Source organism: Scylla paramamosain, chromosome 3 (genome assembly GCF_035594125.1).
Source record: "Scylla paramamosain isolate STU-SP2022 chromosome 3, ASM3559412v1, whole genome shotgun sequence".
NCBI classification, from domain to species: domain Eukaryota; kingdom Metazoa; phylum Arthropoda; class Malacostraca; order Decapoda; family Portunidae; genus Scylla; species Scylla paramamosain.
The window spans coordinates 36,164,582-36,180,021 of record NC_087153.1 but is presented as its reverse complement, the minus strand read 5'-3'; the positions used below and the strand labels follow the sequence as shown (position 1 = coordinate 36,180,021).

The 15,440-nt window shown below is 36.9% G+C and overlaps 1 protein-coding gene and 1 long non-coding RNA gene across 2 annotated transcripts in view; one reads left to right on the top strand and one right to left on the bottom strand.

The window, feature by feature from the left end:
- Window positions 1–4,610, bottom strand: part of LOC135094743 (uncharacterized) — an 18,402-nt gene extending 13,792 nt beyond the window's left edge. Inside the window, exon 1 of the long non-coding RNA XR_010263957.1 lies at window positions 3,535–4,610. This is a non-coding gene — a long non-coding RNA (uncharacterized LOC135094743). The remainder of the gene's footprint in view (window positions 1–3,534) is intronic.
- LOC135094723 (CD180 antigen-like) overlaps window positions 1–15,440 on the top strand; it is a 17,529-nt gene extending 2,089 nt beyond the window's left edge. Inside the window, exons 2-8 of the mRNA XM_063995059.1 lie at window positions 4,617–4,819; window positions 5,446–5,590; window positions 6,563–6,753; window positions 7,374–7,562; window positions 10,779–10,998; window positions 11,909–12,169; window positions 12,648–15,440. Coding sequence (XP_063851129.1) covers window positions 4,617–4,819; window positions 5,446–5,590; window positions 6,563–6,753; window positions 7,374–7,562; window positions 10,779–10,998; window positions 11,909–12,169; window positions 12,648–12,710 — 1,272 coding nt within the window. The 3' untranslated portion in view covers window positions 12,711–15,440. The remainder of the gene's footprint in view (window positions 1–4,616; window positions 4,820–5,445; window positions 5,591–6,562; window positions 6,754–7,373; window positions 7,563–10,778; window positions 10,999–11,908; window positions 12,170–12,647) is intronic.

The window sequence follows — 15,440 nt, the reverse complement described above, 5'->3', positions numbered from 1 at the left end:
ATTGGATATTATGAAACACTCATTTGGAAACAAATTTTGCAAGCAAGTTACCCAACATTGCACGGAGCATTGAACAGTACGTATATACTTGCTTCGTGCAATACTGTTCAGCAATGACATGGTGGGAGGAATGGGATAACTTGACAAATCAACGTGTGAGTTAGAATTCCGCCGATACTATTACCAGGATAGACCGAAATCCTAAAATACACACTCTCTCTCTCTCTCTCTCTCTCTCTCTCTCTCTCTCTCTCTCTCTCTCTCTCTCTCTCTCTCTCTCTCTCTCTCTCTCTCTCTCGGTATTTGATACGCATGAATGTCGTCGGGTACCACTCGTCAGACACTTTGTAGATGCGGATGAGGCTGTCATTATATATCTCCACTGACAATCCTACTGACCAAGGAAGATTTTTTTTTTTTTTGTTATGGCAGCGGTATATTTTTCTTGTATGGATGTATCTCTTTTTTTTTGGTGATGTAATATATTTAGATGGTTTTAAGTGTGATTAATTTTGAAGACAAATTAGAGAGAGAGAGAGCACTGTTATGTGTAATAATTAATGTGCTTATAACGTACACACTGTTGTCAAGACTCTCTCTCTCTCTCTCTCTCTCTCTCTCTCTCTCTCTCTCTCTCTCTCTCTCTCTCTCTCTCTCTCTCTCTCTCTCTCTCTCTCTCTCTCTCTCTCTCTCTGTGTGTGTGTGTTTGTGTGTGTGTGTGTGTGTGTGTGTGTGTGTGTGTGTGTGTGTGTGTGTGTGTGTGTGTGTGTGTGTTGTGCTTGCCTTTTTTTAATTTCTTTATTTTTCTGAAATAACTCTATCAAAATCAATATTCCATGTACAGGATACACACACACACACACACACACACACACACACACACACACACACACACACACACACACACACACACACACACACACAAACACACACACACAGAGAGAGAGAGAGAGAGAGAGAGAGAGAGAGAGAGAGAGAGAGAGAGAGAGAGAGAGAGAGAGTCTTGACAACAGTGTGTACGTTATAAGCACATTAATTATTACACATAACAGTGCTCTCTCTCTCTCTCTCTCTCTCTCTCTCTCTCTCTCTCTCTCTCTCTCTCTCTCTCTCTCTCTCTCTCTCTCTCTCTCTCTCTAATTTGTCTTCAAAATTAATCACACTTAAAACCATCTAAATATATTACATCACCAAAAAAAAAGAGATACATCCATACAAGAAAAATATACCGCTGCCATAACAAAAAAAAAAAATCTTCCTTGGTCAGTAGGATTGTCAGTGGAGATATATAATGACAGCCTCATCCGCATCTACAAAGTGTCTGACGAGTGGTACCCGACGACATTCATGCGTATCAAATACCAAGAGAGAGAGAGAGAGAGAGAGAGAGAGAGAGAGAGAGAGAGAGAGAGAGAGAGAGAGAGAGAGAGTGTATTTTATATATATATATATATATATATATATATATATATATATATATATATATATATATATATATATATATATATATATATATATATATATATATATATATTATATATATTTGCCGTTTGATAAGTAAAATAAATGAGAGATTAAGGAGTGGGAGGAGGAAGAGAAGAGTGGGCGAGTAGAGGTTAGGAGAAAGGAAATGGCGGGCAAATCGTCTTGCTTTTTTTGTTTATTATTTTTGTTATAAAAGGCAAAGTTACTGGCTGGGGCAAGAATTTGTTAACGTTAATACATACATACATACATGCATACCTTTACCATCCACTTGTGTTTAGTTCACGAGTTGTTAGGTTACGTGCTGTAGCGACCAAGAGATATTGATGCAGGAAAGCGAGGGACCTTACCCTTTATCAGTGACTGGCGCCCAGTGCATGATGTAACACTGCAACTTTCACCAACGTGCTTTCCTCTTCATCAGGGTGGGCATACTTTCCATTAATTATTTCTCGTCTCAGCTACTGTGTAACTCATTTCTTGTTAACTGATGGAACTTTGGCAAGCTGCGTGGTGGTGTGCAAATTTCCTGCTAGGTTCTGTAGTTCCCGGGCGCCTCTTCAAGGTCTCATCCCCACATCTTCCGTTTTTTTTTTTTTCTTTTTTTTCTTTCTATATATTTATTTTTCGCCTGTAGCGTCGGTAGGAAACTGTTGCGACTGTATGGAAGCTTAGAATTATCTACCTAACTCCCTTATACGTATTTATGGAGGTTTAGTTGGTCTACTCCTCCGTGGTGGAACCTGCAGGTTTTCAGAGGCTCATGCTGACCTTCAGAGCTCCCGGTGTAGTTGCCGTCGAAGATAGTATGGATAAGAAGCATGTGGGCATTCTTCGGCCACTTAAGGTATATCAAACGCCAAGGCTATTGTGGCTTTTTCCTGCAAGCTGAATTAAATGTTGTGCTGCAAGATTGGAGTATAATTTCGAGACCAATAAATCACTGATAGGATAGGGAGTGATCGAGTAGTTCAGTTCTTTTAGTGCACTTAGTTTACATTTTTGCACTAAATGAAATGTCAGATGGTGCCATACTGTCATTAACGATCAGTGTAATGCGCTTATCTCATCACTTCACGGAGGTGTTGGTCTGCTCCTCAAACTTTCACGTAACGGGCCATTTCTCACACCAATATTGCACACATTACATTATTCTTCATTATCTTTTTTTCCGTTATTTATAGGTACTTCGTTTATTTTGGGATTTTCTTCTTAAGGGACAGGGAGTGTGTGTAAGTACATAGGTGATGCATTGAAATCTACGAGTCTCTACTTCCCGACGAGGATTGCTGCCAGTCTCTCCCCAGTGATTAAAAGAAAAAAAAAAATGCGAATTAAAATTAAAAAGAAAATCAAGTAAATGAAAACAAAGAAATGTTATAACGTAATTTTAATAAGGAGTATGTAATTACTTTAGATTTAACACACACAAACACACACACACACACACAATGGTTTGTTGTAGATAACAGTTTTGCCTGTCTGTCTACCGTCCGGAACTTGTATATAGTTTACCGTCCGGAAGTGTATATAGGAATGACTGCATTTGTTTGCATGAACCAGCTTGCATATTTGTTTTGTTTGTGCTATCAATCAGTATGGAAGTAAGGACGTTGACCGAGTGACCAACTGGCTGATTGGTGGATTCGGAATCGTACAGTGGCTCGAGACCGCATTGCCGTTCCCATCCCCCCCCTCCCCCCGTACTACGGCGGTCGTGTTTGGTCGGCTTGTAGGCTTATGGAAGATAAGCTCCAAATATGTGTAGCGGAAGTAGAGTTAAATGATGTTTATAGATGTCCAATAGTGTTCCCCCGTGCGCTCATATACTCATGAGATGCTTGATAGCAACATACATATTACTGGTATTTGCGGCCATCTGAAGATCGCAGAAAAATGGTAAGGATGACGAGATTTCGAATTCCAACAGTATAATTATCATCACAAATTTATCTCTGGGATCGTCAATGTTATTAGGTTCTACCTAAAATTTATCGACTTGTGGTTTTGAGGCCAGTACGCTCGACAGTGCCATAGGAATAAACTTACAGGAACCGAAGTAAACAATGTTGATCAGGAGCAGAAAATGGTGTCGTCCAGATAGGAACCCGCAGTCTGCCCGGCGCCACTCTGCTCCAAAGGAAGAGGCGCTACTATCTCATGATTCTCGTGTCTGCAGTTCTTATGGCGCCTGACTTTTGACAAGATCCTAATGCTACCTTATTCACTTTTGTAAAGAATTGGATTTTTTAAAGGTGGATTTACGTCAATATCAATTATATACAAATACTTTTATTATTACTATTCAGAACAGATAACACTTTTTAGGCAGTTATCGAAAGAAGACTTACTGTCTGTTATGATGATAGGACGGCTTCTTACCACCTCACACCCTTATTCTGTTCTACAAAAACACGAGTTAACCAGTGGCTTCACTCTCATTTTTCTTCATTATCAAACTGGAACTTTTCTTCTACGATTTTAAATGTTTCAAGACAAGAACACAGAGACGATTCTGGAAATGAATAGGTGAACCTTTTGAAAGCTTAATTAATTTATTAATTAATTAATTTACTAAACTGCAGTTTAGCAAGCTTTTACTTTTATTTAAGCTTCCCGTATGTAGAAAAGAATAAATTTAAAAAATTACTACTCACTCAAAACATCTTGCAGGGACTGTTCATCCAAGCCTCCAACAAACAGCCTGTAGTTGCTATATACTCTTGACAGAAAATAAATAATAAAAAAATAAATAATTATATTAGATAAGTAAATAAATAAATCGACCCAATTGTGTAAGTAATTAGCTCACTTCAGGTCAAAGTTGTGTATCCTTTTTTGAGAGCCACATGTATAGTAGCATTATGTTAGTACTGTTTGTTTGCTTGATGTCTAACCACCTGCCATGCATGCATCATGTTAATTCTGTGCAAGAAAGCTTCAGTACTGAGATGCAATGATTGTAGATATCATCTTTGTTATTAGTAATGATCTGAAATTAACTCATTCCATGTTTATGTTTTGAGTTTTCATTTACTTGCAATGAAGAAAGATTTAAATTTTGAGAATTATAAGAATGAGACCTTAGTAAAGAATAACCACTTACTGTAGGGTTGCTGTTTTCCCCACAGGTGTTCACAAGATTGTTGCTGGTGATTTGTTGTCTTGCATGGGGAAGTGCCAGTAATAACACATGCCCTCCAGCCTTCTTGAACCGATGCAATTGTGGCATGGCATACAGTAGGTATGGTTTTCCAAATCAAATGAAGTACACTGTCAACTGCACCAATTCAGGCTTCACATCTGCAACAATGCTACAGTCTCTCCCAAGCAGGTGAGTGGAGCTGAGGACTGTGTAATCTTGTGCAGTGGCTGTAATATGTGTGAAGTACATCTCTGTGCAGTGATGTCTGATTCTTGTGGCTGGTGCAATAGATGTGTCTGACCAACCATTATTTATGTCTATGCTGTGGTGACATCAGATAGTGACACTGATGCTTAGTGTGGAACTGTGGTTTGTATTTTGCATGACTGGAGGTTGTTGTGTGACTGTTCTTAGTTTACCTTGTTGTGCACAATTTATGGAGAAACTTGTGTTTCTGTCTCCATATCTGTATCCATCCCATTTTTCCCTTTGCTGATGTGCTCTTCTTACTGCTGTCACATCCATTCCAGATACCTACATTTCTGTGGGGAAAGCTCTACTTTTATGTCATTCAGAGGCCTTTCCTTTCTCAACTTTTCTTGTGCTCCCTTAGACATCTAATCTGTCTTTGATCCTGAATTATTTGTAATGTTATCCTGGATGTCAGATCTGCCTGTGGATGCTGCCATGACCACACAGAAGGTGCTATTTGAGAAGTCCCAGTGTTGAGAAATAGTTTAGTTGCTTGAATATTAAGATACTTTACTTACCTGTATTATTTCTGTCTCTGCCATTAATAAACCTTTACATTGCAGAACTGAAGTTCTCATCTTCACTGGAAACATAATCCCAACACTACCAATAAATCTGTTTAACAAGACTGAATTCTTTGATGATCTGGACACCATTGATTTGTCCGGTAACCACATTCGCTTTATTCAGGGCAAGACTTTCCACAGGGTGAGTCTGAACCATTTGTATGACACACTACTGATGCTTAAGGTCAGTCATAACTTGAAAAGACAACACATGTGTAAAGCATAATCAGGAAGTATTATTGTCTCAGGGTTTTGCAATTTGCTTTTTTAACTTTGCTCAGGATTTTTACTTTGTTTTAGAAATTAATCAAAGATATCCCTGTTTTAATGATCCCCAAGAGAAGATGCTTGTGGATATTTCTGCCCTTTTTTATGCCTAGGTTTGTGCCAGAGGAAACAACTGTTTCAATCAATTGAAAGAAGAAAAAAATACAAACTGCATATAAATTTCCTATTTCTTGGCTACGTATTCCTGACATATCATTCCCTCAAGTCTCCACTATATTCAGTGTGTAATGTTCTCATAGAAGTGTCATAGAAACAGCAAGAAATTGATCTAAAGGGAAGCAATGAGGGGATTGCTCAGGCTGGACATGAGTGCAACATGTTGATACTCATGAGACCAGGATGATCATCAAGGCACAAGTGGAGTTGGGTTGGCCTTGACTCTGCTGCCACCAGACTTGCAGTCCACATTTTTTTTTTTTATTTATTTTCCACATTTTCTTTGACTTTTCCTTTTTTATGTATCTTTCCATCATACAGCTAATACTAAACCTACTTATTATGTACTTCAATTGTATTGTCATATGTATTTTCAGTAACTTTTTTTTCCAAATGATTTCATTCTCTTCTCAGCTTGCATCTTTCACCCTTCCAGTTATGTCATATCTTGTGTACATACTCAGTAGTTTTCTCTTTATTTTTCTCTGTATCATACATTTAAATAGCTTAATTAATTGTCTTATTTGTTGTGTTCTATGTCACATCTTTGTTTTTGAGGTGTTTTATCACAGTTTCATGTAGTTGTAGCTTTGTCCATAACTCATTACATTGCCTACAGTTAATTAATATGCTAGGATTCCCTTAATATTATCTTATGATTTGTTTTTAGGTGTCTGCAGTTAAGACTCTCATTCTAAACCACAATGACCTGGAGATCACTGATGAAAAGGAGAGACCAAGATTGTTCAGCAACTTTGATGAGCTGGAGCACCTACACTTGACCAATGCTTTCTCAGAAAAGATCAATTCCACAGACTACCTGCTGAGCTTGGAGGATATTTTCTATGAAAGTAGACTGGAGTAAGTTGCAAGGGATGTTAACCACCCTTCTTCATCCATCTCAGTGCCATACACTTGTACACACCCACTATTCCTGTCCAATTTTCACTTTCGTCAACATCATGCTTGATGAAAAATTTTCTTTCCAATCCAATACGTCCTGCAAATTTACCTTTATTTTTTTTGCCAACTCACCAATCTTCACACTTTAAGCTTCACTCATACCATCCATGTACATCCAACCATTGGAGTGTGAGAACTGAGCCTCCCCTTCCATGCTTTACCTCATCTCATTGTAGGAGAATTATTCAGAGGAAAGGAATCTCAGTCCCCTCACTCTGTCCATTTCAGTAGCTTCCTATAGTAGGCAGGGAAAATGGGATGCTTTATGTTCATAAACTGGCTAAGTATGTGGTTCACCATCCAGGCTGTCTTCTTCATAGGGTAATATAGACCACAATGTGTTATGCATGGGGACCACCTCAGGCAACTGTAATAAAGTATTGCTTAAAATAGGATATATAAATTGCAGTTATTATAGATAGGCCAAGGTAGACTTAATGAGAAACCATTTCATATAGGTCATGATGTAAATGTAGTTGCTTTTTTCATGCAAAATATGTACTTTTTTTTTATTTCAGTTCTCTGAAGACTTTGCATCTGGAGCAAAATGAAATTTGGTCTATTGGGAACAACACCAGAGTGTTCTGCCAGCTACCAAAGTTGGAGCAGCTTCTGCTCACTGATAACAGACTGAGGGATTTTGACTTCAGAATAGACTGTTTGCATTCACTGCGATACATCAACTTGGAAAGAAATATGATTACCAGGTATTTATATACAGTACATGATCTTTGATGTGTGTGTGTGTGTGTGTGTGTGTGTGTGTGTGTGTGTGTGTGTGTGTGTGCACACGTGCACATGCTATGTCCATGCTGGCCTCCTTCATTGGTGTGGTACATAGATTGATGGGCATGTTCTGTATGAGTAAACATTTTATCAGACTTAACACATATATAAACTGAGAGTATGGAATCTTGGAACAGATGTACTGAAAACTTAGGTGGCCATAAAAATGTGGACAGAACCAAATGACATTTGGCCATATTCTTTGTGCAAGAGGGATGCTAAGATTTAGTGGCTAAAGTTACATAATTATTTTTATAATGGAGCAAAGGATGCAGAGCATTGTATCTGTCAGTCTGTACAACACTCTACACACACACACACACACACACACACACACACACACACACACACACACACACACACACACACACACACACACACACACACACACACACACACACACACCAGATTCGGAGCAAATGAAGAACCTTCAAGATTGAATTTATTGTTCACAAAAGAACAAAAATTATTGAAGACCTCAACTACAGGACCCCGACAGGGAAACATGACTATGTTTTACATATGTACATGTTTGTACATGTACATGTTTGGTATAGAAGAGGAAGGAAAGAAAGAGGTCTATAGAAAAAGCAGGTGGAATTATAGTAAAACAAATTTCAATGAATTAAGGAAATACTTTGAGGAGATTGACTGGAGTAAATTTGATGAAGCAAAGGGAGCAGAAGAAAAGTGGAACAGTTTGCTTGAGATACATAATGAAGGAGTAGAGAGATATGTGCCAAAGACCTATGCAAAAGGATTTAGAATAAATGACTGGTTTAATAGAAGACATGAGGAGGCAAGAATGGCAAGAGAAAGAGCATGGAATAGATGGAGGAGAAATGCATGGAAGAAATAAATAAATATGTACTAATACACAGGGAGGAAAAAAGAAAATATGAAAATAACATCATAGACATATGAAAAGACCAACCAAAATTATTTTACCAATATGTGAATGGGAAATTAAAGAACAAAGTTGGAATAAATAAACTACAAGTTGATGGAGTGGTATATGAAGAGGCAAGAAGGATGGCTGAAGTGATGAATAACTGTATCCAGAAGAGAGAGTGGTTTTCAGGAGCAGGAAGATGTAGAGATGACTAACGCAGGGTTGAGTGAAATAAATATTACGGTGCAGGAGGTGAAGATGATAATGGAGACCAAGATGTAAGGAAAGCAACAGGCCCAGACAGAGTACCTAATTGGATTTCAAAGGAGTGTAGTCAGCAGTTGGCCGAAAAGATCCACAGAATCATAATACATTCATTAAAAGAGGGAAAGGTCCCAATGGACTGGAAAAAAGCAGATATAGTGCTGATTCTCAAGAGAGGAAATAAGAAGACCCTTCAAACAAGTGTAGTGGCTAAGATATTTGAAAGAGTTATAGAAGACAAATGGATCAAGTACTTAGAAGAAAACAACGTGTTGACAAACAGACAATTTGGTTTTCAAAGAAGATCATGTAGTAAAAATCTGTTGGGTTTCTATTCACAAGTTATAGATTGTGCAGGAGAGAGATGGTTGGGGCAGACTATATTTATGTGGACCTCAAAAAACATTTGATAAATTATTGCAAAGGGGGTTGTTATGGAAACTGAAGATGTTTGGAGGATTGCAAGAAGGGGTGCTAAAGTAGAGAGATGAGAACTGTAATTAAGGATCAAAGGTCAGCCTGGAAGAAAGTTTTTTAAGTGGGGTCCAGCAGGGTTCTGTGTTGGCACTGGTAATGTTATCAATCTTCTGGCATATCAATGATATGCCAGAAGAAATAAACAGCTACTTTAGCGTATTTGCAGATGATACAAAATTATTGAGAAAAATAGAAAAAGAGGAAGATTGCATAGCACTTCAACAGGACTTAATCAAGATCTGGGAGTAGAGCCAAAGGTGGCAGATGGAATTCAAAGCAAAGAAATGCAGTGCAATAGAATTTGGCTAAAGTGGCAAGAGACAGATGGGAGGTTATTCATTAGGGAATGAGAGAATCAGCAAAAAACAGAAGAAAGTGTAGTTATTACTGACAAGTGTAGTTATTACTGACAAGCTGTCACCAGAGAAACACATAAACAAGATTAGAGGTGAAATCTATAACCTACTGAGAAACATAAGGACAGCATTTACAAATCTGGAAGAGGAAATGATAAAAAAATTTATTGTGACCATGATGTGCCCAAGATTAGAGTATGCACCTGTGGTATGGTCACTTAGTGCCAAGAAATCTATAAGAAAATTGGAAGGGATACAGAGAGCAGCAACAAAGTTACTCCCAAGTTTGAAGGATCTACCATACAAAGAATGACTGTCTAAATTGGGTCTTATAACATTGGAAGAGAGAAGAGAGAGAGAGGTGATTTGATCACACTGTACAGTGTGATGATTGGAATGGAAAACTTGGATAGGAAGGACTTGGTGACATGGGATACAAGAGGTTCGAGGGGACACAGCAGAAAATTAAAAAAAAGATGCTTGAAGAAGGGATGTTAAGAAAAGTAGCTTCCCACGTAGAACTGTGGAGGTCTGGAATGATTTGGACAAAAAGGTCATTGATGCAAATACAATAAATGAATTTGAGACAAAGTTAGATGAAAATAGATTTGGAGACAGGACAGCACGAGCATAGCTCTTTTCCTGTATGTTACAACTAGGTAAATACACACACATGCATGTGCATGCATGCACGCACTCGCACACGCTTGGCTCAAGGCCTCTCAGGGTGAAGCAGAGGACGAATCCTCACCGACCACACCTTGTAGAAATCAGTTGTGCAGCCTACCTGAGTCTCTGCATCAGGACCCAACAGGAAGCTGGTTTAGTCCTGCAGTACCATAATGTACCCGCACCTTTCCTTACCTGCATCTGACTTGATCTACCAATTTGACAAAATGAACTAAACCTTTCATAGAGGTCCCTGAGGCTGTATCACCATGTATTCAGAATTGTTGTCCACTCACCCATATCACAGCTTGCCATGTTGCACAGGGAATACAGTGCCAGTCAGGATTTTGTTGATCCTGCCAAAGAGTTCATGGCCAGGCCACCCTTCCCTGTCACAGGAAGAATGTTAGTATGTTTCACAATGTATTATACATAATAAGATATTTTCAGGCATTACTTAAAGCCTTTATATATTTCAGGTTCTCTGATGATGCAATGAAGAGACTAGATAAGTATACAGAAATCAGATCTCCTCGCAAGATTAAGATAAGGATGCGGCAAAATAATATGGTATGTGACTGTCGCTCAAAACATTTTATAGAATGGTTGAACAAAACGAATGCTGATATTGAGGACTGGAGAGACTTCAAGTGTAATGATGGATACCCAAGTTCCAATGTTGGGAAGACTTTAAAAGAGGTAAAGGATGGACACATGTTGAACTAGTCTTTCTCTATTTCTTATTTTACCATTACATATCTATAAAATAGTTTTAGTTCTTCTTTACACTCGTTAAAGAAGTTTTTAAATTTCCTTTTTTCCGTCCTTCTTATTTTCACATATTAATTCTTTGCTAGCTTTTATACTACTCTATTCACCTGAGATATTCTCTTCATCTTTCATGCTGCATTTCTTTCTCTTTTCAGTGTTCACATTGAACCATTCAGTTTAAAGATTTCTCTCTCACCACTTAGTGCAACATATTCTTTATTTTATGTTTGCATTTCTCCACAAAGAAGTCATTAATATATGATAGATCAGTAAAGTTTCCAATATTTTTTCTTTTTTTTTCAGCAATTCTTTTAACCTCAATATTTACTCTGGTTTCCATAACATGGTAATTGTTTTTAGGTGGTTATAGATAGTTTCTCTTACACATATTAGATTTATTCCTTAAAATGGATACCAGATCTAGTCTTGTTGATTCATCTTCACTATTTATATTTTGCTTAGTTATGTTATTCATTGTAGGTCTCCTGAGGTATTCTCATCACCCTTTACTTGAAACATCTCCCATCTTACTTCACTACAATTAAAATCAGTTGACTTTTACCTCTTGATTATTTGCTCTAAGCTCTCCAAAGATGCTCTGTGATTGTTCATGTTCTTGTCTTGTACAATAATGTATTTCATATAAGTAACCACCTTTTCCATAATAATTGTTTATTCCATATCCTATACACTTCATGTCTTTGGTTTTCTTTGCCACACTCCACTTTTGCTACTTCACTACAGCATTATCATCATTCAGTTACACCAGTGCTCTTCACATACTCAATAGAAACCTCTCAAAGAATGACAACTAATTTGCCATTCATTTGCTTTGCAGGTTCATGAGCTGCGGTGTCCTTATGACACGTCTGGCAACATGAGGGCCATGGATCCCTTGAGTCATGCAGGTCACTTTCATGGATATTCCTCAGCTACCATTGGTGCTCTATCCTTCCTGCTAGTGTTCACCACGTCCTTGTTGCTTGCTGTTGCCTACTTTCATAAGCAAAAGTTAAAGAGCATATTTGTGCCGTACTGGGACTTCATTACCAGGAAGATTGGTTACACAGGACTTAACCATGATGAAGCCCCACAGGAGGTGAATGTTTAGTGATATTTTTTAAGTTTCTTTTATTTTTACATATAGATTTTACACCAGAATGTCCCACAGTCTTAATCAGCGAAGGAGAGGTTGTTGAGAGAAACCAGCACAGAATAATGATATTCATTTTCTATATCATAATTTTTTGACATCATAGGTCAGTATGTAAGAACCATTGACATTCAGTACATTTGAAATTTCAACCTTAAGAGAAAAAAAGAATGTCATCACCATATCATATCATTTTCATTATCATCATTGCGTCTCTATCATCACCATCCTTTTTGTCACATTACCAATTCATAGCAATGTTTTAAGTAGACATGTTTTAAATTAACTTCTTATTGCTTTGATTCATGAGCAAGTGTTCTTCAGCACAGACTTAGTGATGGGGTCTCCAATATTACAAGAAACAGTTGACAATGAGAAATGTGCTATTTGTATATAATAAATACATTGTAATATCACATTCCAGTTTGAAGCAAATGGAAGAGGAAGCAAAGGTACAGCTCCCTCTCAGCCTACCACAGTAGTGTGAGCTGGTGAGTGTCTACTCTGCCCTCACCTTCTTGTTCTCTGTCCAGCTGCTGGGCATTGGTCAAGAAGGTAAAGTCACTTGTATAGGAATAACCATCATGTTATGCATTTTTAGTCTTATAGATGCGACCCTAAAATACAGGATAGAAATTTTTTTTAAATTAGAAGTTGAAAAATTACAAATACATATTTGTTTCATACTTTGTTCTAAGTGATATCTTATTTTATTCATTTACTTCTTTTATATCCTATTTATTCATTTATTTGTTTATTTATATTTTTATTTATTTTCTTTTGAAATGATGGAAGGGGAGAAGAGAAAAGTGAAAGACAAGAGCCTGTTTAAAATTTAATTAATAACTATCACTACAAAAAGTTGGACTGATGCAAGTGAGATTAAAATTTGTGTTGGGCAGATATTGCTAAAAAGAAGTTATACATATAATGGTACAAAGTTCAAGATCAGAAGAATAATATCCATAAAGAAAAATATATTGATTAATGAAAAGAGAAGCAATGGAAGATTACAGAAAATTCTGAGATTTAAGATTTGAAATGATGGATAAAAGGATGAGAGTTAGTGGTGTCCTTGACTTTATCCTGATAGATAATGTATAAATTGACCCTTGCAGTCATGAGAAGCATCTATCATATAGAAACAAAGTATAAAGTCACTTAAGTTTAGGTGAAAAAACTTGTGATGTTTGTTCTCTCCCAGAAGTTAGGATGGGATGGGGTATCCTGCATCATACCATATGCTATCTTTTGTATTCTTTCTGTGTGTTCTATTGTGCTCATGATCCCTTGTTCTGCCATAATTTTTTTGTTAGAAAGTCGCCCCTGTCCATATTTTGAATCACCCTAACTGCCTTAAACCTCTTAATAAAGTACCAAGTCAACTTTTTCTATCTACCCATATATTTTTAGCTAACCTTTATTCAGTTTATCTTTCCACCCTGCACTCACCTACAAGTGCTTTCTGGTCTTCTCTTGATCTGTGTCTTTGTGCAGAAACAAGCCTCTCCCTTCTCTCTTATCATTGTAGCTTTCTTTGCATCAAAACCTACTCTCATTTCCTTAAATATCCATCTCATAAATTGTTTAATTTTTCATAAATTGTTCAAAACTATTTTGCTCTTGCCTACTTCTTTTGCTCTTCCTTTAAAATTCAGTGTTTTTTGCTTCTGTCACTCTGAGCAGTTGTGGCAACATGAACAGCATTTGTCATTCATTATTGATATTATCAAGGGAAACTTTGATTTTATCTATTATATTTTAAGGAGTCCAAGATCCCATTTTAGTGACGTGACTAGCTGGTGGTGCAGTCCTCACACTCACATCCCATCAGTGCATCTTGTTGCTCCTTCACCAGCATGATACTCATTTATTTAAGGTACACACATTCCATGGGCAATATTTTTAACTCCACATTACTCTCCACACTGAACTTTTCCAGGACAGAGCAGATACAACTGATCTTCCTCTCACCCTTGTGCAGCTCTGCCAATTAAACTTCTTGCTTCCCTGTAATATTGCCCTCCAGTATCACTACAAGGTGCTTCTGATGGTCTTCACTCTTTCATGCAGCAACAGCTTTCTTTGTCATTTCATTGAAGTCCATCTGAGGCTTAAATGACATTGCTCTAACTGAGAAGAGTTGATTGATGACATTGTGCTATTTTGTAATTGCTGCCAATATGCTGAGCTGAGGCTGAGGAGGTATTGTATGACAGGGAAGCACACACTCATTGCTGACATCATCCTAAGGCACAGCAGGGCTGCCATTGCTAGCATGCTGAGGTGTGGGCTGAGGGAGCTGTTTGTAATGGGAAGGTGCATGCATGCCCTTCATCACTAAGCAGTCTGTGCAACAAGAAGGCATAAAGTGGATGGGATCACATATGCATATTAACTTTATATTTTTTTTTATTTTGCTATTGCATATTTACTATTACTGTATTATCATTATTATCTATTATTTCAGTTATCTATTTATTTCTTAATTTAAGTATTTATTTATTTATTTTATTATTATTTTTATTTATTTATTTTATTTATTATATTTTTTCAAATCCATGGCACCTTTGGAAGCATGCATTTTGTCATGCTTTCATATGAGAGAGGCTGGTGGCAAACTAAGAATTCATGCCAAGTTAATTTTTCACAGCAATGTGTGGCCCAAAAGAAAGTGGCTTTAACTCACTGAACAAAGCCATTACATTCATTATTTTCTAACATTGTATTTTATGTATGATTGCTACATATGGGTGGCCAGGACATCTTATAGGAAGATAGATGCATTTTTTAATAGGATACAACAAAAATTTAAAGATTTTTTGTAATTCACAAGCTATTGAATCCTCATGAAAGTTATAGTACTGGTGGATTTTTTTTTTTTTTTTTTTTTTTAAGAAAATACACAATGTTAACCTGTAATTATTTACTACGTGTAAACTAATAAGTAATGGAAAAAAATGTATGTGAAATTTCAATAATATTTTTGTATACCATTTTTTTGTATTGTTTATGTATAAATGTTTAATATATTGTCATGAATAGTTTAATATGCTGTTTGTTCCAATAAAAAAGCAGTCACACTAATGCATATTTTGGTGATTATGTGCTAGATTGTACTTATGAGAGTGTATGTGAAAGTTAATACTTTCTGAGAATAAGTATGTTTGGTGCCAAAATGCTTACTTTAATGTTAATAAATTGTTTTGCTTCTTTA